The sequence below is a fragment of the Clarias gariepinus genome, chromosome 9 (genome assembly GCF_024256425.1).
Source record: "Clarias gariepinus isolate MV-2021 ecotype Netherlands chromosome 9, CGAR_prim_01v2, whole genome shotgun sequence".
In the NCBI taxonomy this organism is placed as follows: Eukaryota; Metazoa; Chordata; class Actinopteri; order Siluriformes; family Clariidae; genus Clarias; species Clarias gariepinus.
In genome coordinates this window covers 6,754,820-6,778,713 of record NC_071108.1, presented here as the reverse complement: position 1 = coordinate 6,778,713, position 23,894 = coordinate 6,754,820, and the positions used below count along the sequence as shown (strand labels likewise).

Below are 23,894 nucleotides of genomic sequence, written 5' to 3'. Positions count from 1 at the left end.
GAATCAGACACACAGCAGCAACGCTCTGAATGCATAATTAGTGTGATTAATGCATAATTACCGCCATGATTAATTTATGACTAATGTCACAGCTGCTTTTTAATACTAGCAAATTACAAATTCAGATGCTGACATACTCAGGAACATCGTATAGTGTACAGTGAAGGATGGAGGATGTACCATGCACAAGCACAAATGGACAAAAACATGGTGTTTTAATTACCGGCCATAAACGTTTATGCACATGTAGGGTTGCACACACACACACACACACACAATGACACAGGCACAACAGTGCTGGAAGGGGTGCAGACTGAAATAAACCGAGGGGAAAAATCTAGGACATGATCAGCATTTCTCTCTCTCTCTCTCTTTCGCTGTGAGTGTGTGTGTGTGTGTGTGTGTGTGTGCATGTCTCTGGGTGCATGACCTCAGCACATATTTCTGTACACCATACACTGAAAACAGCAATTCTGTCTAAATATGTATCACAAGATCATAGAATGGAGTAAACGTATTGCTGTGCCATGATTTATTTCTTTCATTGATACAGAAATGTACACACATGCATCTTTGGGCATACAGCGCAAAATATATGGTGCGGTCGAAAAAGTCAGTGACCCTTAGTGAAAATGCTTTTATTTAACAAATTTCTTTTTAATTTAATGTAAAATCCCTATCCCAGGAGACTAAGGCCGTGAGCTGGGTACACCTAGGACGGGGTGCCAATCCATCTCGGGGTACACAAACAAACTAACACACACTCACACATTACAGGCGATTTGGGAACGCCAATTAGCCTGACCTGCATGTTTTTGTACTGTGGGAGGAAACCCGGAAAACCCAAAGGAAACCCGCCAAGCACAGGGAGAACATGCAAATTCCATGCACACAGACCCGAGATGGGATTCGAACCCGGAACCTGCATAACGTGCAAACTTTATGCAAAGTGCACATGCACTTTGCGTTGTTTCTTCAGTATAGGACTTAAATAGTTTTTTGTTAATTTAAAAATAATTTGTCTGAGCTTGTCAGCTAATTAGATTTTTTTTGTTAGCTAGTTAGTTTTGTTAATTTATGTTGTATGTTGCACCTTGGTCCTGGAGGAACGTTGTTTTGTTTCACTGTGTACTAAACTGTATATGGGTGAAAAGACACTAAAATGCTACTTGACTTGACTTTGGACAACCACTAAGCAACCGCCCCGTCATACAAATCGATAAATCTGTAAATTTATAAATCTACACATCTGATAATTTTTAAACATATCCAAAAATTTTATCCCTATAAAGCTCCTTTTTTGACAAATGCCCATTTTAAAGCCATACAGTATATAAGCAAAACTGAATTGGATTTTTTTTTATTTACGTACTGTATCTGCAGACATTCCTTAGTATTTTATTTCATATCACACTGTGTATGGTTATGCACGTGAGAAATAAAACTTGAATTTGAATTTATGTCCTGCTCACATACTCTAACATATTTTTGTCGCTGAATTTTATGTTCAAGTGACACGACATCCTCATCATGACAGCGAAATGTCACAAGCTCTTACCGTGACGGTTTTTATTCGTCCTCCTCCCTTGGTGCAGGTCCAGCCAGAGTGATTGAACAGCAGGCCACAGATTTCTCCCTCTGAACACGGGGTCATCTCACACCACTGCCTGCTCTTCACTATCCGCGCTGCACACACACACACACACACAAACACAAAAAGGTCAATCTCGTAGGCCTTGTCCATGTCCTCGCCTTCGACAGAATGACACAGGATGTGTGCGAAGTATGGAAATCCAGTACAACAAAGGCAGTTGCAGCTCTACTGTATGTTGCAACCAGTGGTGGCTCCGGAGGTTAAAGGAATCCGGCACTCTAAAACAAGTAATAAATAAATTCAAAATATCTGTGATATATTTTTGGTTATTCTTAGAATTATCCAAATGTAACATAATCTCCGAAAAAAAGAAAAAAAAAACAGTAACAAAGATTCCCATAGAATTTGGGATGACTTGAAGTTCCAGAATGCATTGCAGCTCCAGGACAGTAGCACCGAGTTACAGCAGCGTGGCTGGTTAAGGATCTACCAGGTGACTATCTCAGTGCCACTGACGGTGGTATTAGCATCAAAGTTGAAGCTTTGGTTTCTAATCTGTTTAAGCTGAGGGTATAGATAAGAACATGAAAAAGCAGAGCAAACTAAAGGACTAAAATACGACTGCAATGTTTTTTTTAGGCAGAGACAGTGTGTGTGTGTGTGGGCTCAATCCCATCAGAGCTGCTATCAACAGGTAGGAGATCGGCATTGTGGGTAATAGCACACGGTAATGACCAACACTCAGTGGCCATGGGTGTTTGGATCGAGCATCAAGCCCTTAAATAATAAATAAAAAGCAGGGATAATTATGACTCATTGGAGTTCCATAAATATTGGCACCCTTCTGAGATAAGATGAACAAAGAGCGTATGGGGAAAAATGGTTAGTTATTTTAACCTCAGACTAAAAATATGAGAGAAATAAAACCTTTATTTGTAAGAAAAAACTATGTGATGAAATGACATGTCTCATATTTTCAAGATGAGAATTAGGAGTGAGGAATCTAAGATACCCTTTAACCCTTAAAACTTAAGCGGCAGAGATCGTTCCCGGCAACGCAGCAGCATTGGTCAATGATTTAAAAAAAATAATAACAAAAAGAAACAGCTTTTATGGACTTCCTGCCAGTGTCTATTAACGAGGAGGCTTTAGTTTTGTGAATTGCGTTAGAATTAAATTGTGCATTTGGGTTTTCGGATGCGTCCGGTAGAACCAAAAGTAATAAAAAAAAAATTTTTAATATGAATTTTATATGGGAATGACATTGAAATACACATTATACTTTATCTTTGGAAATCATATGCATCGGTGTCATTTCATGATCATCATGCACATCTTTGTGCATTTGGCTAAAAAGGCATATGGCTCTTTATTTGCACAGTCCTGACACCATATACGTGGTTGGTCGTGGGAGATGGCTATTCATTTAAATTATGTCCATAATCTCATCTATTGTAACATGATTCCCATGACCTTTGAAAGAAAAGCAGCTCTGCATTGTTACAAATTAAAGCAATTTCACTCTGGGATTAATGAAGTTCTTTGAATCTTGAATCTTAAAATCCTCTATCCTACGTAATAGTGCGGATTAGGATTTTTCGTAAAACCGCTCTTCATTTTATGCCAAAACCTAACTGCTGATAATGCTTTATATTAGTGTCGTGATTAGAAATCGCAGAAAAAGTAAAATCTCGCCTTTGCTTCTCTTCTAGCTCAATAGTATTGTAGATTGGCAGAATCATTCTTCCGTAGATATCTTCGATCCTTAGAGAAATTCTGGCCTATACAAAAATTCGCCTCATTGTATTGGAGAACAAAGTACCCTTTTGTCTTTTTTCAAGAAGATTCATTACTTCTCCATGACATGAATCAGAACTATTGCTTTAAACAATGGATAGGTGCATATTAACAGTATTTTATATAGAATTATAAAAGCCATAGTGGTTAGCACTGCGGCCTCGCAACTCCAGGCCAAATTGCCCGTAGTGTGTGTACGTGTGTGTCTGTGATGGATGGCACCCGGTCCAGGATGTAGTGCCCAAAGTATCCTGGGATAGGCTCCAGGTCCCTGTGACTTTGTACAGAATAAGAAGTATTGAAGATGAATGAATGGATGAATGAATGAATGAATATGAAAGCCAACAAACATTTGAGTCATTTCAGTTCATGTTCTCTAATCTCACTTGCTTTTTCATCCCATCTGTATTTCACTGGGTTACCATTTAGTTTTTATTCAAAAAGTAAAACATGGCCTCTGGTACTGAATCTCCTTTATCCGTCCCGATTCCAAATTCTATAGTTAATTTTTTACACGAGTAAGGTTCCAAAAAGCATGCATTTAGGCCCCTTGTCACAGCTTTTTGTTCTTCCTCATACTCAGTTGTAGAAAATATGCAATCCAGGTATTTAAACAGGAAGAAAGAGTAATGTGAAGCGCAGCAAGACGCTATTTAGAATCTTTTACCAGTCCACTCCAACGCGTAGCTCTCGACCTTGACTTATCTGCTGCGGTCACAATATGCATTCACAATCGACAGTGATGAACATTTACATCGTAAAGATTTAACAAGTCATCACAAAAGGCAAATGCTTTTCAAAAAGAGCTTTACAAGCCATCTAGTGATCCCAAACACCGTACACCCTTTCATCCATGGTTGTCATGAATATAAGCATTCTCGGTTTTGTTTAGTAAGCAGGGAAGCTGAAATGAAGCAGCGTGCTTTTTAACCGACGCAGAACAAAGATGTAGGAGCAGGCCAAGCTTAGCAGACCCACAGGAAACGAAAGCTATCAGATGCAGGCAGCCTCAAATAAACAACCTTTTCTCAGAGGAATAGGAAAGAAAAAAAAAGCACAAATACAACTGCTCTGTAATGAAAGAAAACAAAGCAAAACAAGCCAGCATTGTTTAATATCATTTATACTGCCACACTCAGTTCCGATTGGTCATAAGGTGATAACACCCTATATAAAAGCACTATATATGGTGATAATATTGCAAATTGATTATTTTCCAACAACACCATGCTAATAGGTTGTTGTCCATCCATCCATCCATCGTCCAACTAGGGATCGTGGAGGCCAGTGGTGGCTATGGCATTTATTTTCATTTTTGTGACCTCCAGTCAACATTCTCACACACACACACACAGAAATTTGTAAAGGCCAATTAGCCTAATCTGCATGTCTTTGAACTGTGGGAGAAAACCAGAGCACCCAGAGAAAACCCACAGAGAGAACATGCAAGCACCATGCACATAGATCCCGAGGCGGGAATCAAACCTGAACTCGGACCCTGGAGGTGCGAGGCAACAGCGCCAACCACTAAGCCACTGTGCCGCCAATAAGTTGTTGTGTTTCACCCAATACTTACTGAATTTATAGACATGGCAGTGTTGCCAGCCTGAAAGTCTGTAAAAAAAGTTTCTTTGTGGTAAAGATGTGTTTGTAGCTGTGGATACTGCAAGTAGGTGGTTTTGCTGAAACTACAATAAAATAATGCTGCATAATTAATTCAGAGTTATAAGAATCCATAATCTAGTGGAGAGAATTAAATACTGGAGTTTTTCCTTCAGAGACCAGGATACTGAGAATTGCCAAGGCCACACACCTGCACTGATAAGCTTATAACTACTCAGCCACCTAATCCTCAAATTCATCTGCTCATAATCAAGTCCCTAGGCTGAAACAGGTGAAGGAGAAAACAGAAAAAAACAGACCATGCAGACAAAGAAAATATGGGACCACAATCAATTTTGGCAGTGTAATTTGGCCTAGGCTGCTTTCACTGCTTTCATGACCAAGTGGGAGGTGGGGAAAAATCCAATTTGTGTAATTCCAACTCAGAAAGTATCTCAATTTCTCCATGATGCAAATCCTTAGTAGCTCAGTGGTTAAGATGTTGGACTACTAAGTGGAAGATGTGCATTCAAATCCTGCCATTGCCAAGTGCCAGTGCTGCTCCCTTAACCCTCAATTGCTTAGATGTACTGTATAGGTGATAATATAGAACTCTTTATTATGGCATCTGTTAACTGCCACTGATGTTATTTAAAGCACTGTAGGGTTGGAATATAGAATAGCAGCTTTTGCAAGTTTTATGCAAAGTTTTTACAACTTTCTTTTTTGTGAATGATATACTTTAACATCATCAAATATGGAAAAACAGGCAGCTAGGTACCTTAGGCATGATTTTTGATCAAACTGAGGGCACTTTAATCATGTTAATGCTGAATTACCATAGCCAACATTCTATGCTGGCTTTTAAAATGAATGAATGAATCGTTAATCAAACAACTCTTTTGGATGTCTTTCAAAGCCGTATAAGAGCTTGATATCTATACTGAAACTAATCAGGCTTACTGGGAGCATCTGAAGTTGTGCGAAATATATAAATGTTGGAAATTTAATTTTAGAGTAGGAAATTCCGACTTTCATAACAACAACAATAATAAGAAAACCAGGCAACGCGCAACAACTAGCATGAAACCAGAGTTCATGGTTTTATGCTGCTTCTGCATCCTTACTGTACATCATTGCTCACGTGGAATGTGTAATGCTCATCTGGAAAACCCAAATGGCCTTATGACCTTTTAGCCAATATTGTTTTATAGGGAAAGCGTTTTCCTCTATTATTATAAATAAAAAAGATTTGTTTACTACTCAGTCCCTATTTGTTTGATGAGCATGATGCAACCAACTAGAAGTGTTTCAGTTCACTTTAAAAAGCTTTTGAGCCTTATTTGGGGTCTCGCCCATCTTAGGGTGATTTGCTTTGGAGAAATACAACAAAATATTTGCCTTTTTAAAAATAAATGTTTCTAAACTTAACGTCTAAAATAAACGCACAAAAGATCCTTATAAGGGGCGGTTATAAAATTATTATTGCTTAAAAATAATGTAAAAATTATGTCATGACCTTAGTCATTCTCTACATATTCGGGAGAAGGCAACACACTTCTCCAAACGATAGATGAGCTGGTGAAAACCATCTTTAAAGAAGCCTTCTTTTTGGCTCAGGGGGAAAAGTAGGTGGGGATGAGGGCGAATTTCGTACCCCCAAAGTCGCCTGCAAGTTTCACTGTTTTGTAAGCATGTTGTCATGAAGAAGGCGAACCCCCTGAGTGAGCATTCCATGAAGACAACTAAAATATTTATGAATGTACTAATTATATATATATATATATATATATATATATATATATATATATATATATATATATATATATTTTTTTTTTTTTCATACAACAATACGAATTTTATGATCGCCCCTCGTGTACTTTATAGAACATGTCTAAGCATGGTTCTCTAAGCATTGTTTAAATACCATGGCTTTTAGAAAATATTAAATCATTGAGAAGTGTCATTCAACATACATTTTAATAATTAATTTTAGTTTAAAAATTGGGTATGTAGCAGCCATTCATGGAAAAATATGGTATAATTTATGGTTAGCCTTGGAGGAATTTACAGAGTAAAAGCCTGCTCTCAACTGGATATCATTTTTTAGTCTAATTTGTGTCTGGGGGAAGCATCTTGGCGTCTTGCTGCTGCTTCATTTATTCTGAAAATGGAAAGAAAGATGGAAGGAGAGAGAGAGAGCAGGCCAGAGACCTCCAGCCTTAATCTCCTCCACCCCAAACTCCATCAGCCCAAACGTCATTTCTGCTGAGCTCCAGCTGAATCCAAAGCACAGCAACACTGGGAAATCCATAGCCAAATGAAGACAGATGGTAGAGTCTCTGCCATTTTCAGAGAGTTAGCATGAGCTTCCCTGGACACCTGCCTACACTAGATACACTCTTAATGCTTCTGCCCTCATTTCAAACAAGATATTCATGACCAAAGAGACAATTATCTTGAGAAAAATATTTTACATTAAAACACATTTTAGCTCTAAAACTATAATCTCAGCAGTCTACAGTACACTGCCCTGTATTTAGGTCCCGTTTTTAGAGAATAATGTAAATATTCGACCAAGCTTCACTAATCAGCTCATTGTACAGAATATGCCTTCAATATGTTTATGACCAAAATACATCTCCATTGAGGCCACCCAGGGAGTGCAGATCGCTGGTTTAGAGCCAATGTGGACAGTAGAGGATATTTCTGGATGCTTTAGGCCTAATTTACCTTTAAAACATGCAAATCCTTTTGGCTGGAGTATAGACAAATTCTCAGTAAGAGACCACACAGCATGTTGTTGGACTCAGCAGCAGCCACCACTAGAGCTTGTCATGACAACATTCTGTTTATCCTACATTTGTAGTGACAGACACATTTATATTTTTTTACATATGGAATTTTTTATTTGCTGTTGGAATGATATATTATCTAAGAGACATGCCAAATGATAAACTAGGTTTCAGCTTTGATGTCTAGCATAATAAAACTATGTACATTAATGAGAAAAAAAATCAAGCAGCCTCTTTTGATGGTGCAATCTTTTGAAATAGCTTTTAAATTATTTCAGCTAACCTGAAAATTAATTCTGAAATATCATATACCAGGTTAGCACTGTAGACTGGATGAGATAGACTGGACAAACCCTCCTTGACGTCACCCATAGGTTTTCTGAAGAGTTTGACTGTGGGAGTTCTGGTTGTCGCCCATCTTTGGTAAGAGCCAACTTCTCCTAAACCGTGGTTAATCCATAAATAAGCAAACAAACAGTGTCTGGTGGTTGGAACATACATACTTACCTTAGTTACCACAAGTTAACTGACTGTTTAAGCTTAACAGTTTAGCACGTTTAATTCACGTCGCAGTTAAATTTACTTGTGGTAACTTAAACTGCAACGATTTCAGTTAGCTAAGTGAATAAAGTGATGCAAAGCAGAAAGCTAATGGTTTGACACCTGCAATGCAGCTGTCACTCAAATTGGCCACACTCCTAATCATGCATAATTTTATGGCTTAATGTAATTTTAACTGATGAATTACATAAAATTTCATCCCTAAACAGTTGTCATCTAGCTATATCGAGCAAATCATTTTTGTACACGTTAACATGTTTATTTCTGTTGTAAAGCTGGGCTTTTTAACATGGTGGTCTATGGAGATTGACTCACCTTGGGAGCCATTCTAGTGATCATTCAAGGAACCACATATTTTAGCACTTCCAAATTTTTCAGAACCGGAGTTTGTCCTTTGGCAGGGGAGATTGTAAACATTTATGAATATGTATATGAAAAATATATGGTAAACTATAGTGAGGAACATCAGATATTATCACGGTAGGCACCATAGAACTTTAGACAGTGCCAGGGTAGGTACTGTAGAACTTTACTGGGGAGTGTAGTAGTACTATGGTACACAGTTAATCCCCAGTGTTGATTTACAGTACAGTAACTGTCCAAGCGGATATTGGGTGCCACAGTGACTGTGCATACTGTACCATATTACATACAAAGAGTTTCAACATACACTCTGGTATTTAATTAAGGTTGCAAACGTACAATTGTACCTTATTATAGGTATATTATAATTATGGTACAAAAACATGTACATCATATTTTGACAGAATCATACATGTTATAATCATGTACCATACTCCAAACTATTTACCACTGTAGAACTATATCAGCAAATACAGACCATGGTACTGTCAAACATACCGTAACAGTATATTCCATGGTACATCTACCATCAGACTACCATGGTAAAATTTCTTATGGGCTGACAGATTGTATCATGTTAGCTAGCTATGTTTACTGGCATAGATTGTAAACCATTTAACTATATACTGTATATATATATATATATATATATATATATATATATATATATACAGATCTGGCCTTAAAAAACGCACGTTTTCGGAAAAGGGATCCCACGACTTGCCGCGAGTGCGTGCGGCAAGCTGTGAAAATGCCCTTCAATACCTGTAGGGGGCAGTCGTGTTTCAGTCTAAAGTATTGTGTGTCTACTGAAGCCGAAAAATGTTATGTCTCTTAGGTGCCCATTGACGGCAAGCGACAGAGCTCATAAACGTGTCAAGCTCAAACTGATATGTATTTATTCTTCATTTTCATTCAGAATTATTATTATTATTAGTAGTAGTAGTTCTCCAAATTTATTATTATTATTATTATTGTAACGCACCCGCGCGTGTGCAAAAGGACTACAAAGATGTATGATGTTAGGCTATATTTATGCGCTTTAAACGCAGATGGGTACTGGTGGCTCAGTGGTAGGTGATTCGCCCGTCATGCGGGAGACCCGGGTTCGATTCCCAGCCAGTGCTCTAAAATCCGGTGCTATTCGCTAAAATACCACGATATAGCCATTACATTATCAAGTTATGCTTCAGTACTAAATGCATGTTTGCAATTGAGAATTTTTTTTTGCTTAAGCTATGAAACACATTAGCACTCACAGTTGCTGTAATTTAATGATTATCATAAGCAAAAGTGTAAAACAAAGGATTCACATTTATTACATTTTCACCCAGAGCGGGATTCGAACCAGGGTCTGGACGATTTTATAGGATATACGGATATTATACAGATATTATTTAAGCAACGCCACACCACGTGGAAAGCGGCAAAAATGCTTCAATTTCATTGGCTGTCACTGAGTGTCAGCTATTCACGACTGGCCCTCGCGGAACGCAGAATCCCCGGGCTTCGACTGCGCTTTCTTTATTCGTTATTACAGGGGCGGACTGAGACCAAAAAGTGGCCCTGGACTTCCTGGCCCACAGCAGCCCACACCATAATACATTGGCTCATTAATGTAGAGATACATTTTTAACACCAGTTACTAGTATAAAAATATAACACAATACAGAAATCAATGCTATTTAAACATGTTATTTTAAGTATCACTGAACATATATTGGGTCAAAGAAACAAACAAAAAAAAGAACATCAAGACAAACAACATATAAATCTATAAAGACAATATTTTTTATTTTATTCTTTAATTATTATGGTAGTCAATATTAACATGAAATAATGCTGAGAAACATTATTTCAATTAATATTGACCACCATCATAATAACTAGCACAAGTTAATGCTGCTACTAATTTTATTCTGTTTGATTGCCATTCTTTTTACTTGGCTCTGGTAGATCAGGGGAGACGTGTTGGTCATCATCAGCATGTATTATGAAGTGGGATGTGGTGCGCTGCTGGGTCCAGCCTCACTGTCCCTGACCTGTTATAGGCAGAATCTGTTCATTTGAAGCATTTCACAGCATTTACCTCTAAAGCTTTTTCTTATTTTCGCGTAACCTTTTCTTCTTCCTCCTTTTCATTCATGGAAATTATTATTAATTTGCTCAGAAAATTCGCTGCATCGAGAAAGGATCAATATCTAAAAATTTAAAGATGCCCACGTGTGTGGACAAAGAATACAAAAGTGTATAATATTTAATAAAGTTAGCCTAATACAATATTGTTTCCAATGCTGAAGCAAACATGATTTAGTTTTAGTCTATTCATTGAATACAACGCGACAGCGCGCTCCGAGGTGAAGCGCACCCACAGTTACTGTAATCCCCCATCTCACCTTTACAACAGGTGTGAAGTGATCAAACCGGTTTCGCTGCTGGGGGAATTCACAGAATTGGGGGTTTTAAAACAAATTAACAAGACCGAGCAGACGTCAGAGAGGGGGTTTGGTTGGTTAGAAGTGGCGCTGACGGGGGTGGGGCGGGAGGGAGTCTCGCCCGGGGAGCAATTCAGTGTAGAACCGCCACTGCCTATTTTCCACCACATCTCGTACTTCCCTGATCTCCATCTCCGCGCTTTGCTTTTATAATGTGGAGCAAGCCCGAGATCATATTAACGTAGCATTCATCATTCAAAGTTATTCATATCAGTGTATAGTAAGTGTGATTTGAAAAGTGCTATAACTCCACCTGCATCAGTTTCAGTCCAGTGGAACAATCTGACTACACGTGAAGTGCCATGAAAAAGTATTTGCCCCTTCCTATTTTTTTTCTTTGCATATTTGTCACACTTGTATAGGTGGAATTTTACCTAAACACTTTAGGTGAGAACGTATAGGTTAATATGTATAGGTGAGAACAGCTGATTTACACTTGGGGAGAGTGAATAATTTGCATTTGAATGTTGTCTGGCATTGTAAGCACACGCAGTGACACTAAAAGAACAATAGGATTAATAGGAATAGGAGGCACTAAAGAGGAGGATTTTAATTTAGACTATAAAAAAATTAACCTGCGTCTATTTTTAGGCGTGCCAGCTGCCACTTTTTAGTCTTATAATGCCCACATGACATGCTGGTACAGAGCTGGACATATGCCAATAATCCCGGGTTTGCACCCTGCGCTATAAAATACGAGTACGACGGCCATCCGCGGACAGCAGCTCCTGCCTCCGTCCGCTCGCGCTTGCTATTCTATGAAGTCTCTGGGGCGCGTTCCAATTGCCCCGTTTGCATGCCGCACTTCCGCGTTGTGTGTCCGCGTCTCACTCACACCGCGTAGTAAAATCCACTGTAAACCAACAAACCCCGAGTATTTTATAGCGCGGATGAACCCGGGATCATTAGCAAGGAGAGCTCTTCTTCACTATTCGTGCCTAATTCTGCAGCCCCGCTTCTTCGCATATCTGAAGTGGAGGCCGCCTAACTAGTGAGCGAGAAGCGATATTGATTTGGGCGCACGCCGTGACAGGCTGAAAAAAAACTATTGTCCTCAAAAATGTAACAGATGAGGACTCTGATTAATGTGCAAAAACTATATAATAAAACTATATAAGACTACATGCCTTTATAAGACTCAACTTTTATTTAAGCGCACTCACAATAACGAAAAAACTTTGTGATTTTGTAAATGTTTGAAAGCAAATAAGCTGCGCTGTTCTGTATTGTTTTTGGTGAACTTGAGCGCGACAGAAAATAAACGCAAATGTTTTTATAAATGGTCAGAGTCAGTCTGCTTGCTGTTTTCCCGACGCGCTCATAATTATTAGTTTACTTCTGCCGGTGCGCTCTGGAAAACTTAATGCATGCGGCTGAGCGCTGATTATGCGCAAACTATGGAGTAAATTAAAGAGGAGAATCACGATGCCGAATCGAAGTCCTGAGCCCAAACCTTATTTAAATTAAATTAACAAATACTATAAGTAAAAAAAACAATAGCCCACGTTTAGAAACCGTTTATAAATTCTTTGCGACATGAGTTGGCCCGGTGTTATGCGCAGAGCGCCGGGAGATTTCCTGAAGCTCCGAAATCACTGGGGCATTTTTTCTAAATAGATGCTATCTTTAATAACTGATGGAGGTTTTGAGCTGTATATACACGCAGTTTTGAGGGGTTTAAAACGAATTAGTCCGAGCAGACCTACATGAAAGGTGAGAAGTGAGTAACTGCGCGCGCTGTCGCGGTGTATATACTGTACAACAAACGTTTATCAACCTTTTGATAAAAACGCTGCCTTTTGTAAAGTGAAAGTACTTTACAAAAGACAAACTGCTTTATTTCAGTCATGAATTCACAATCACATCACATTCCAGCTATTATTTCCAGCCGTGGTTAAATAATGTATGAAATAATTATTAAATGCTGGACACAAACAGCAAATATGATGATTATTATAAAAAGCCCGAAAAAGTTTGTGGTCATAAGATAATATTTACTTAATAATATAATATATATAGTTCATTCATGTCTTCTGATGATGTCAACACATTTTTTACGTTTTAAATAAGATATGTTGGCATATTTACGAATCAGGACATTCGCATAGTTAAGACTATCAGATAGCCTACTATCAGGAAATTAAATTAATTTCAACACCATGTAAACCGAGACATTGCCATGTCTTTCACTGTTTTGTCCCTGTTAAAACATTACAAAAAATATATAAGAAACTTATTAAGAATTTTAAAGCACGAATTTGGGCATCTCATTTCATCATTATGAAAATAATATGAAGCACATATACACACATTTATCATGAAAGATCTGTTGTAAAGCAAAATAAAATTCATGTTTGCTTCAGCATTGGGAACAATATTGTTTTAGACTAAGTAATTATACACAATTCTTCGTTGTGCAGTACTTGGTCCGGCGTTTAAATAAAGTCCTTCCATGCGCCATCTGGCGGATATTCAGTGAAGCACAACACATTTATTTAAATTCCCGAATGTTGCTTACGGCAAGTAGCGGCACGCCGCGCGCTAAATTGAGGCATCCCGCGGGAAAACACGCGCAGTCTTTATGACCACATCTGTATATTGTAGCGTTTTTACACCGAGAAGAATGCTGGAGAGACGAGTGAGCTTATTTTGCTACCCAATGCAATGGCTGGGAGTACTTTATTTAGCACACAGCCGGTAATGGCATGAGCAGCACCTTCACTCAGGAACCTACCTCTAATTCAGCGTCAGCCTGAACTAGAGCACATTTCACACGTCAGACACCTCAACACACACACAACAGGGCCGAAGTCACTAACCCAAACACCTTTCCCCATTATGGTGAATACACCGACATCCCCGCAAGGCATGCTGGTCGTTAGCCGCCGCCCCGCCCACGCCACACTGCCCCCACCCGAGCTGTGACCGTCCCTGGTCACCATGACGAAGTTTGTTTTGGAGGCGTGGAGGCGGTCGGCGCTGGCGGTGGGAACGCCGGCGTCCTTTGGCAGGTGAGGGATGAACGCGAAAGTAGTCCTGAGGCGGTCCGGCCTCCACAGGGTTTAATGTTTCCCCGGCGTGCGGCTGGCAAGGCGCAAGACGGTCCCGGTGGAGCAAAACTCGTGCCCGCCCCGCCAACCGCACCCGGTAGATGACATCGGAGAGCTGAGCTATTACCATACAGGGGCCCACCCAGTGAGACACACGCCCGGTCGAGAGCCCTTCCGGAGGAACACACCCACACCTGCTCGCCAGCAGCAAAATCTCGCCCCTGGCTGTGAGTGTCCACGCCCATTCGCTCCATGGGTGCCCCCACCCGAAAGTCTTGCAGCGGTGCCCGCGAGCGCTGGGTGGGGCCCTTCTGCCTGGCGATGAGCGGTTCACAGTTCTGTAAGACCGGCGGAGCGACTGCGGGTGACGCAGTAACGCGGCTGCACGCTGGCTCGGACGGCTGATCACCACGGGAGGGCCTGGAGGACTGCACGGGGGGAAAGTCCTGCGTTGAGGGTTCTACGTCGTGACGGCGCTCCACTTGCTCGCAGTACCGGCCACGCGCTTTGCTGCCCGGCCGGCGAGGTAAAGCGCCGGTGTTAGCGCGCAGATTTCCCGCTCGGTCTGCTTTTGGAAGTTCCGCCCCCCGGGTGTGTGCTGCTAACCTGTCCGGCTGTGGTTTGGGTCCAAGCAACCTGGCTACCCCGAAGTTACCACGAAGACTTCCGCTGGACAAGTTCAGCACCGCACCCCATCTCTCCAGAATGTCCAACCCCAAAATGCAGTCCTCCTCAACATTCCCCACAACGAACCCGTGGGAATAAGTTCGGCCACCCATCTGGACTCGCGCTGTGCGACACGCCCTTACCTTCACGTAGCCCCCAGCAACGGTGCAGATGCTGAAGGCAGGATCAGGCCGTCCGCAAACACGCTCGCTTTGCCCCAGTAATCCAGAGCGCAGCAGTGAAACAGTGGAGCCGGTGTCCACGAGCGCCCGCAGTAAGACGCCATCCAGCACACAGTCAATGTAAAGCCCAGCGCGGCTTACCACGCGTCCTCGCGGCGCTAGTCTAGCGGCTGCTGGGGTACGCTGTCCCGTGCCTCGGCCTCGCCGCGAAACGTCGGAGAGTTGCTCGTTGCCTAGCCGCGACGGGTAGCCCTGTCCCCGGCTAGGTTCACGAACCGAGCGCCACTGAGCTGCGGGCGGCCGCTCGGCTCTTCCGCCGCGATGCACCGCCGATATGGCCTTGCGCAGCGGCAGGTCACTTTGCCGGCTAACGGCGCACGGAGCTGTCTCTTGCTCCGGCGCTTGCGCTGCGCCAGCCTCCGCCCCGAGATCCAGCGCCGGGATTTTCACCTCGCCGCTCCGCGTTGGTTGCCGTGGTGTGCTCGCTTTAGCGCCGTCGGGAAAGCGCTTCTTCGCGAGTAGTCGCTCCGCTACTCGGCGGCCCGCTTGGATTTTCAGTAGGTCTTCCGTTGTGCGCTCGAACCCGTTACTCTCCATCCCACTTCTGACACCAATGTAGCGTTTTTACACCGAGAAGAATGCTGGAGAGACGAGTGAGCTTATTTTGCTACCCAATGCAATGGCTGGGAGTACTTTATTTAGCACACAGCCGGTAATGGCATGAGCAGCACCTTCACTCAGAAACCTACCTCTCATTCAGCGTCAGCCTGAACTAGAGCACATTTCACACGTTAGACACCTCAACACACACACAACAGGGCCGAAGTCACTAACCCAAACACCTTTCCCCATCATGGTGAATACACCGACATCCCCGCAAGGCATGCTGGTCGTTAGCCGCCGCCCCGCCCACGCCACACTGCCCCCACCCGAGCTGTGACCGTCCCTGGTCACCATGACGAAGTTTGTTTTGGAGGCGTGGAGGCGGTCGGCGCTGGCGGTGGGAACGCCGGCGTCCTTTGGCAGGTGAGGGATGAACGCGAAAGTAGTCCTGAGGCGGTCCGGCCTCCACAGGGTTTAATGTTTCCCCGGCGTGCGGCTGGCAAGGCGCAAGACGGTCCCGGTGGAGCAAAACTCGTGCCCGCCCCGCCAACCGCACCCGGTAGATGACATCGGAGAGCTGAGCTATTACCATACAGGGGCCCACCCAGTGAGACACACGCCCGGTCGAGAGCCCTTCCGGAGGAACACACCCACACCTGCTCGCCAGCAGCAAAATCTCGCCCCTGGCTGTGAGTGTCCACGCCCATTCGCTCCATGGGTGCCCCCACCCGAAAGTCTTGCAGCGGTGCCCGCGAGCGCTGGGTGGGGCCCTTCTGCCTGGCGATGAGCGGTTCACAGTTCTGTAAGACCGGCGGAGCGACTGCGGGTGACGCAGTAACGCGGCTGCACGCTGGCTCGGACGGCTGATCACCACGGGAGGGCCTGGAGGACTGCACGGGGGGAAAGTCCTGCGTTGAGGGTTCTACGTCGTGACGGCGCTCCACTTGCTCGCAGTACCGGCCACGCGCTTTGCTGCCCGGCCGGCGAGGTAAAGCGCCGGTGTTAGCGCGCAGATTTCCCGCTCGGTCTGCTTTTGGAAGTTCCGCCCCCCGGGTGTGTGCTGCTAACCTGTCCGGCTGTGGTTTGGGTCCAAGCAACCTGGCTACCCCGAAGTTACCACGAAGACTTCCGCTGGACAAGTTCAGCACCGCACCCCATCTCTCCAGAATGTCCAACCCCAAAATGCAGTCCTCCTCAACATTCCCCACAACGAACCCGTGGGAATAAGTTCGGCCACCCATCTGGACTCGCGCTGTGCGACACGCCCTTACCTTCACGTAGCCCCCAGCAACGGTGCAGATGCTGAAGGCAGGATCAGGCCGTCCGCAAACACGCTCGCTTTGCCCCAGTAATCCAGAGCGCAGCAGTGAAACAGTGGAGCCGGTGTCCACGAGCGCCCGCAGTAAGACGCCATCCAGCACACAGTCAATGTAAAGCCCAGCGCGGCTTACCACGCGTCCTCGCGGCGCTAGTCTAGCGGCTGCTGGGGTACGCTGTCCCGTGCCTCGGCCTCGCCGCGAAACGTCGGAGAGTTGCTCGTTGCCTAGCCGCGACGGGTAGCCCTGTCCCCGGCTAGGTTCACGAACCGAGCGCCACTGAGCTGCGGGCGGCCGCTCGGCTCTTCCGCCGCGATGCACCGCCGATATGGCCTTGCGCAGCGGCAGGTCACTTTGCCGGCTAACGGCGCACGGAGCTGTCTCTTGCTCCGGCGCTTGCGCTGCGCCAGCCTCCGCCCCGAGATCCAGCGCCGGGATTTTCACCTCGCCGCTCCGCGTTGGTTGCCGTGGTGTGCTCGCTTTAGCGCCGTCGGGAAAGCGCTTCTTCGCGAGTAGTCGCTCCGCTACTCGGCGGCCCGCTTGGATTTTCAGTAGGTCTTCCGTTGTGCGCTCGAACCCGTTACTCTCCATCCCACTTCTGACACCAATGTAGCGTTTTTACACCGAGAAGAATGCTGGAGAGACGAGTGAGCTTATTTTGCTACCCAATGCAATGGCTGGGAGTACTTTATTTAGCACACAGCCGGTAATGGCATGAGCAGCACCTTCACTCAGAAACCTACCTCTCATTCAGCGTCAGCCTGAACTAGAGCACATTTCACACGTTAGACACCTCAACACACACACAACAGGGCCGAAGTCACTAACCCAAACACCTTTCCCCATCATGGTGAATACACCGACATCCCCGCAAGGCATGCTGGTCGTCAGCCGCCGCCCCGCCCACGCCACACTATATATATATATATATATATATATATATATATAAATGGTAAGAATTTCTGTCAGTTACCTCATGTTAGCTAACTGGTTATTTTAACAAGACATCATTATTATTCTTACTCCCAGAAATTCCTTCAGGTTAATGCATGTTAGCTAGCTAGCTTGGTTTAGCAGCAAAGATTTCAACCATTTTTGAAATTCTCCTAGAAACCCTGGTGTTTTAGCTCATTCTAGCTAGGTGACAATCTTTATTCCTCATTTCAGAATCCTGTAAGGTCATTTTATGTGAGCTAGCTGGCAAAAAAATATTATGAATGTGTTTTTTTTTAAGAAATTAAGTACAAATAAATCCTGTCAGGTTAGCTTTTGCTAACTATCTTGATTTACAGCAGTGATTACTGTATGAGCATTCATATGGAAATCATGTAAGATAGTGATGTGATTTTTTTTATTCTGTTATAAATCATGTCAGATTAGCTTGTGTTTGATATTGTCTTTGCTTACTAGCAAGAAAATTATAAACATCCATTAACAGTTCATTTTCTTGCTAACATGTACAGATGGTTTACAGTATGTCTTTTCTAAGGGATAGAATTAACACATTCACTATAAGGCTATAAAGCATTAAATAAAACCCAGTAATGGCACTCAACATTAAAGTTTAGGGGTTAAAGGTCCCCTAGTAAAAGAGAGTTCTACTGTAGATTAATTTCAGTGAAATTTTGCATTCTACTGGTTCTAAACTGTGTGCATATTTATACATGCAGCAAAAGATTTAATTAGTTTATTTTGCATTAATTTTGAGCACATAAGATGTTTAAACAGACAGACTATCAACCTGAGCAACATGCGGACTGTTTCATGGGAGGCCACAAGCCTCTGCCATTGTTAGCTGCTTGTAGGTGGCAGAAATGTCCCTGTTTAAGGAATTTTCCCAGTTCGGTGCTTATTGTATATAGGGCAGACAAACAAAAAGTCCCAACCTGCTGTTAGAGATGCAAGAACAGCAGTACAAAAGCTCCAGAGAGGAGATCGGGCCACCCACTGATACACCACCAGAGCAATAAGTGTTTCTGTGGAACATGGATAAGATCTCAGGAGGTTGCACCGGGATGTGACTCATCACAGTGCTGACACACGACTCCCTTAGTGTTTCCTTGCTTCCCAGTGGCTGCTTAAATGCAGCACACGAGCCATCTTTCTCTCTGTCTCTGATCTGAAAGCCCCCTACAGCTGAAAATCCTGAGATCCAGCCTGCCATCTGTCCCTTGGCACCACCTGCTAAACCCCTACCTAAAAACACTGACGAGCATAGAAACAATGGAAGAATGTGATTAATGGATGGATGGATGGATGGATGGATGGATGAGTAAACACAAGCAGATGAGTAGCCAGACAAATTGACTGAATGAGTTTTTTGCCTATTGGAACACTGCAGAGCAATTGTGTATGTGTGTGTGTGTGTGTGTGTGTGTGTGTAAAAAGGAGACTGCATGAGCAACAGGCCTTAATGGCCTTCCACTAATGAAGCATGAACACAGCAGCGAAAGCCAATAAAAACCAATTTCCCCCAGCTGTAATTATACCAGTCTCTTAGTTAATTACGCTGGTCTTGGCGCTACAAAAAGTCGCTAACGTCCTTAGCAAGGAGTTAAAAGGAGCTGCATTATTGAAACGGTACACTTGTCTAACTGAGCATAGGATCACACAGTCAGAAAGGAAGAGAGACCGAGAGAGGCCAAGAAAGGCTATGTGTCTCAGATTATCTCACTGTGAACTAACCACTCAAACTACAAGTTGAAATTCAGTAAAACATTATGTATTATTAATATCAAGATAACGTAATAAAACCAAAATAAAAAGTGTGGAGCAATGGAGATTTTAGCTCTTAGTGGTAGCAGCAGTTTTATTAAGTGGACGAGGCGGATATGATTTTTGATGTCGAGGCACCAAGGGAGAACACTGGTAGGCCATTAAAATCTAAATACTAGATTTCATGAAATTATATGAGCAAATTTAAACTGAATCCTTAGCCTGTACCAGAACCTACACTACCTTTCCGAAGGGTCCTAAGAGTCTTATTGCACTGCAAAGAAAACATTTAAAATCACTAAAATTCGACAGAAACATCCAACGCATTATTAAAACCAGGAAAGAAAATGCTTAACCGTCAACTTCATAGAAGTAAAAGTAAAAAAAAATAAAAATAATAATGACTGACCATTTTTTGAGATCACCTAAACTCCTGGTGAGGTTGCATTGATAAAATGCAAAATGAAAAATACAGCTCTGTTAAATATTAAAAGTAGAAGCACTTCCACATGCACAATGTAATGAGGATATACAGGATTGGGACTAAACAGCTGTGTAAAAAACACTTGTTGGCAAGAATCATTTCAAAAGGCTTTAGTTTGTTAGGGAGCATAAATATTGCACTTCTTTCGATCAATGATATAGCTTGTGTGGTCTAATGAGTATGATGATCTGGGCTTGTTTCAGTTGATCAGGTCTAACGTTATGTGGCAATAAAATTTAGTCACTTGACAACCTGAATGTACGAAATGACCAAGTTACTCCATCTGTGTTTTTTTTTTTTGTGCGTGTGTTTTTTTACCCGTGATGGCACAGCTATATTCCAGAACTCAAATCGTTAAAGAGTGGCTCTGAGAGAGAGAGAAGGAGGAATTATTTTCCCAAATGAACTGGACACCACATTGAGCCATAATAAAAGACTAAACCATACCCCCTGAAATAAATATGATTGATACGTCAACGCACTTTTTGGATAAGATTGACTGACAAATGCCGAAATGTAAATGTAAATAAAGGCGGTTGTATAAAATGTTGAAGTGTCACTTTTTTGGCTGATTAGTGTAGAATTTAAATTATTTTAAAATATTTAGAATGAATATTACCAAATGCTTTTTTGTTTATGCTTTGCTTGTTTTTCATCATATTTGATTAATTTTAAGGGTAAATTTAATTAACAATCTTGAATGGCCAAGATGTGTATCAGCAATTACTGGACAGCTGGTAGATAATAAAAAAAACTAAATAGATTAAACACTTCCATTAGTGCTTGATGTACTGCTAATATGGATCACTGCATGCTTCTTTTTTGAAAAATGGCAAAGCAGGATGACATGCTGGCTAAAAAAACAAGATTTTATTAATTGTAAGATTTTTCCAGTGGAGCCAAATAAGAATAATTTTAATAAGCCCAAACTTGTTTTTTCAGTTATATTAATCTGCAAATGCTTTTTTTTTTTTTTTAACTTTTATGAAGAATGAATGATGTTGCAGAGGGAAGAGCCTGCATGATAGCTTACTGTACTAAAAAACACATGTAACCTTAGGTACATAGATGCATATAATTATTATACTAATATAGTTTCTTTTCTTGGCTCAGTGATAGGTTTCTTGCCTGCAATGAGGAAGGCCCGGGTTCAATTCCCAGCCAGTGAATGCAATGCCAGTCTCAAGCCCAGATAAAATGCGAGGGTTGCGGCAGGAAGGGCATTCGGCGTAAAATCTGTGCCAGAACAAAAGTTGTTGTGCAGATTTGGAAGGCCCACTGTGGCGATCCCTCGATGGGAACAAATAAAAAAACAAACAATGGTCTTTTCCTTTCCGGACAAAATAAAATAAAAATATCGGCCTACACATATTTGTTTTGAGCAATATTGCCAGAAATATTTGCTATTCTGCTTGTTTTAAAGAAAACCTCCAAAAAAGTTCATGAAAAATCATGAGATTTTTCTCTGTATTTTTATTGCCTGATATGATACGAGCCCCTAATCCTGACTAGTGGGCTGCTAGTTTCTATCCTCTCATCCTCTAGACCTACCTGATTCATCCTGATGCTCTTTGTATGCTTGGAGCCTCTGCACTTGTGACTCACTTTATCCTGCATTAAATACCAATTTTTCTCTTAAGAGTCTTACCTGGATACTGAACATGTACCTAAGTACCTATAATGTTCATATAGTAAACATCTTTTCAGCACACTTAATGCAGTACTGTTTGACTTTATAGTATACAGTATAGTATAGAATATGTACACCACACTAGAATATACTGTAGTATAGTATACCCTTCTATTATATTATAAACTCAGTCAGTCTGTGTCAAGCCACACACGACCGTCAGAGAACAGCAGACATGAGCCACAACCCAGGGGGAGGAGCTGTTCTTATATGAGGTCACATTAGGGGGAAAAATATAATAGCTCTAGAAAAAGAGGGGGAAAAAAAAGCAAAGAATGTTTTCGTTCTCATGTTTTTTGTACATACGCTAAAGATGAATTTTAATGCCTAAATATGACTAAATGGTAAATTTTCCCCAACAGGTTAAAGGATCTAACTCCACATCTGGATTTCTATAAAGCTGCTTTTTAACAAGTAATTAAGCTAAACAGATATTTAATAATGATGTTTTACTCTATATTATGTAAGACAAGAAATATTTTGACCATATCCTTATACACCACAAATACAAAACAAGAACTTTTCATGTTTTTAAAATAAGCAGTTGTTTCTAAAAAGGTTTTTTTCATAAACTGCTCGGTTCAAGGATAGGTCATTACGTTTTTTTTTTTTTTTTTCAATTTCCCTTTAGGTCAGATTTCGAATTAAGGCTCTACCCTACAGGAAATCCAAGTAGCACTAATATCATACACGGATTGATTTGAGAAAATGAGGAAAAAGAGAGTATTATAGAAAAGACCTGAGCATTCAAAAAGGCCAGAAGAAAGGCCAGGCCTCTGCAGAGAACCCATCATTTTTCATCGCTGGAATCTTTTATTCAAAGCTGACACCCAATTATGTTTGGGTGCGCTGACATCAAAAATATTATTATAGTCTTTTGGCTAAATGACTAAACATACTTTCACAACACTCCATTTCCTAAACCATTTCGCTCTGTATACGAGTTTATTTACTGAGTGTTAACTAAAGCGTTCAATAAAATGAAAAGGTCTAGGGAGTAATAAATAGTACAACATGATAGTGATTCAGTATGTTGGGATTAATGGTTATAGAGTCCTTTTGAGTACAGCTACAAATCACAAGCAAAGGAATATGTTCAGAGCTCTAGAAGCAGCTCGGTCATGAGATACGAACCCAAATACTGTGCTATTTGTTAGACATCCGCATGAAGGCCTCGGTTCCTGTCTGGAGATCTGGATCTCCTACAGTACATTTTCAGCCGAGACTGGAGTGGAGCGGAATCTGATTTTCGAGTAACGACAACACCCGAACCCTGCCTCTTGCTCAGTACAGTCACATAATCATTACTCAGATTTCCCCCTCTGACCGGTGAGGCCATTAGCAAACACATTTGTAGTGCAGCGATGTTGGCAATATGAGCTTCATCCAAAACCAGTAAGTCATTTGCACTGAATTATGAACAAAGCTCCAGCTCTGAAACAGAACTCCTATTGCCTACAAATTGATGCTACAATTCAAGCTACTGAAGAGGAATCTACAAATCCCAGTTGCCTTGACATCTTTCAGTGATTTGGTCTGAACAGCACAAAATCCAAAATGTCCTCATTTTTACTTTTAACGGGCAGCGGTATTGTTGTTTGTGTCTCATCTAGGTAAAAAAGTGAATTATCAGATAGGATTATTTAACACTATTTTTATTTTACTTAAATGCCTTCTGTCTCAAGCCATGCTTCATTTTTTTGTAAATATGCACACAAGTTTATATTTTTATCAGATAAAAAGAAATACATTTGCTAAATACAATTTCATGCCATTTTATGTAGTGTTTTATGTTACTTTTTAAAATTCAAATCTTTTAATGATCTTTTTTGCCATTTAGATGAAAACTCGGCCAATGTAGATTTCACATGTAAAGACAGAACTGAAGGTGTAAAAGTGTATTATTCTAAAATGCAAAATTTTTAAGATATTCCAACATAAATTTGACATGGTTATGGGCACTACAGATTCTTTTGGGAAA

The 23,894-nt window shown here is 41.7% G+C and overlaps 1 protein-coding gene across 2 annotated transcripts in view; it reads right to left on the bottom strand.

Moving 5' to 3' along the window:
• tafa5l (TAFA chemokine like family member 5, like) overlaps positions 1–23,894 on the bottom strand; it is a 100,575-nt gene that overhangs the window by 37,137 nt on the left and 39,544 nt on the right. For both annotated transcript variants that reach the window (XM_053503319.1, XM_053503320.1), the window contains exon 4: positions 1,559–1,686. In XM_053503319.1, coding sequence (XP_053359294.1) covers positions 1,559–1,686 — 128 coding nt within the window. The remainder of the gene's footprint in view (positions 1–1,558; positions 1,687–23,894) is intronic.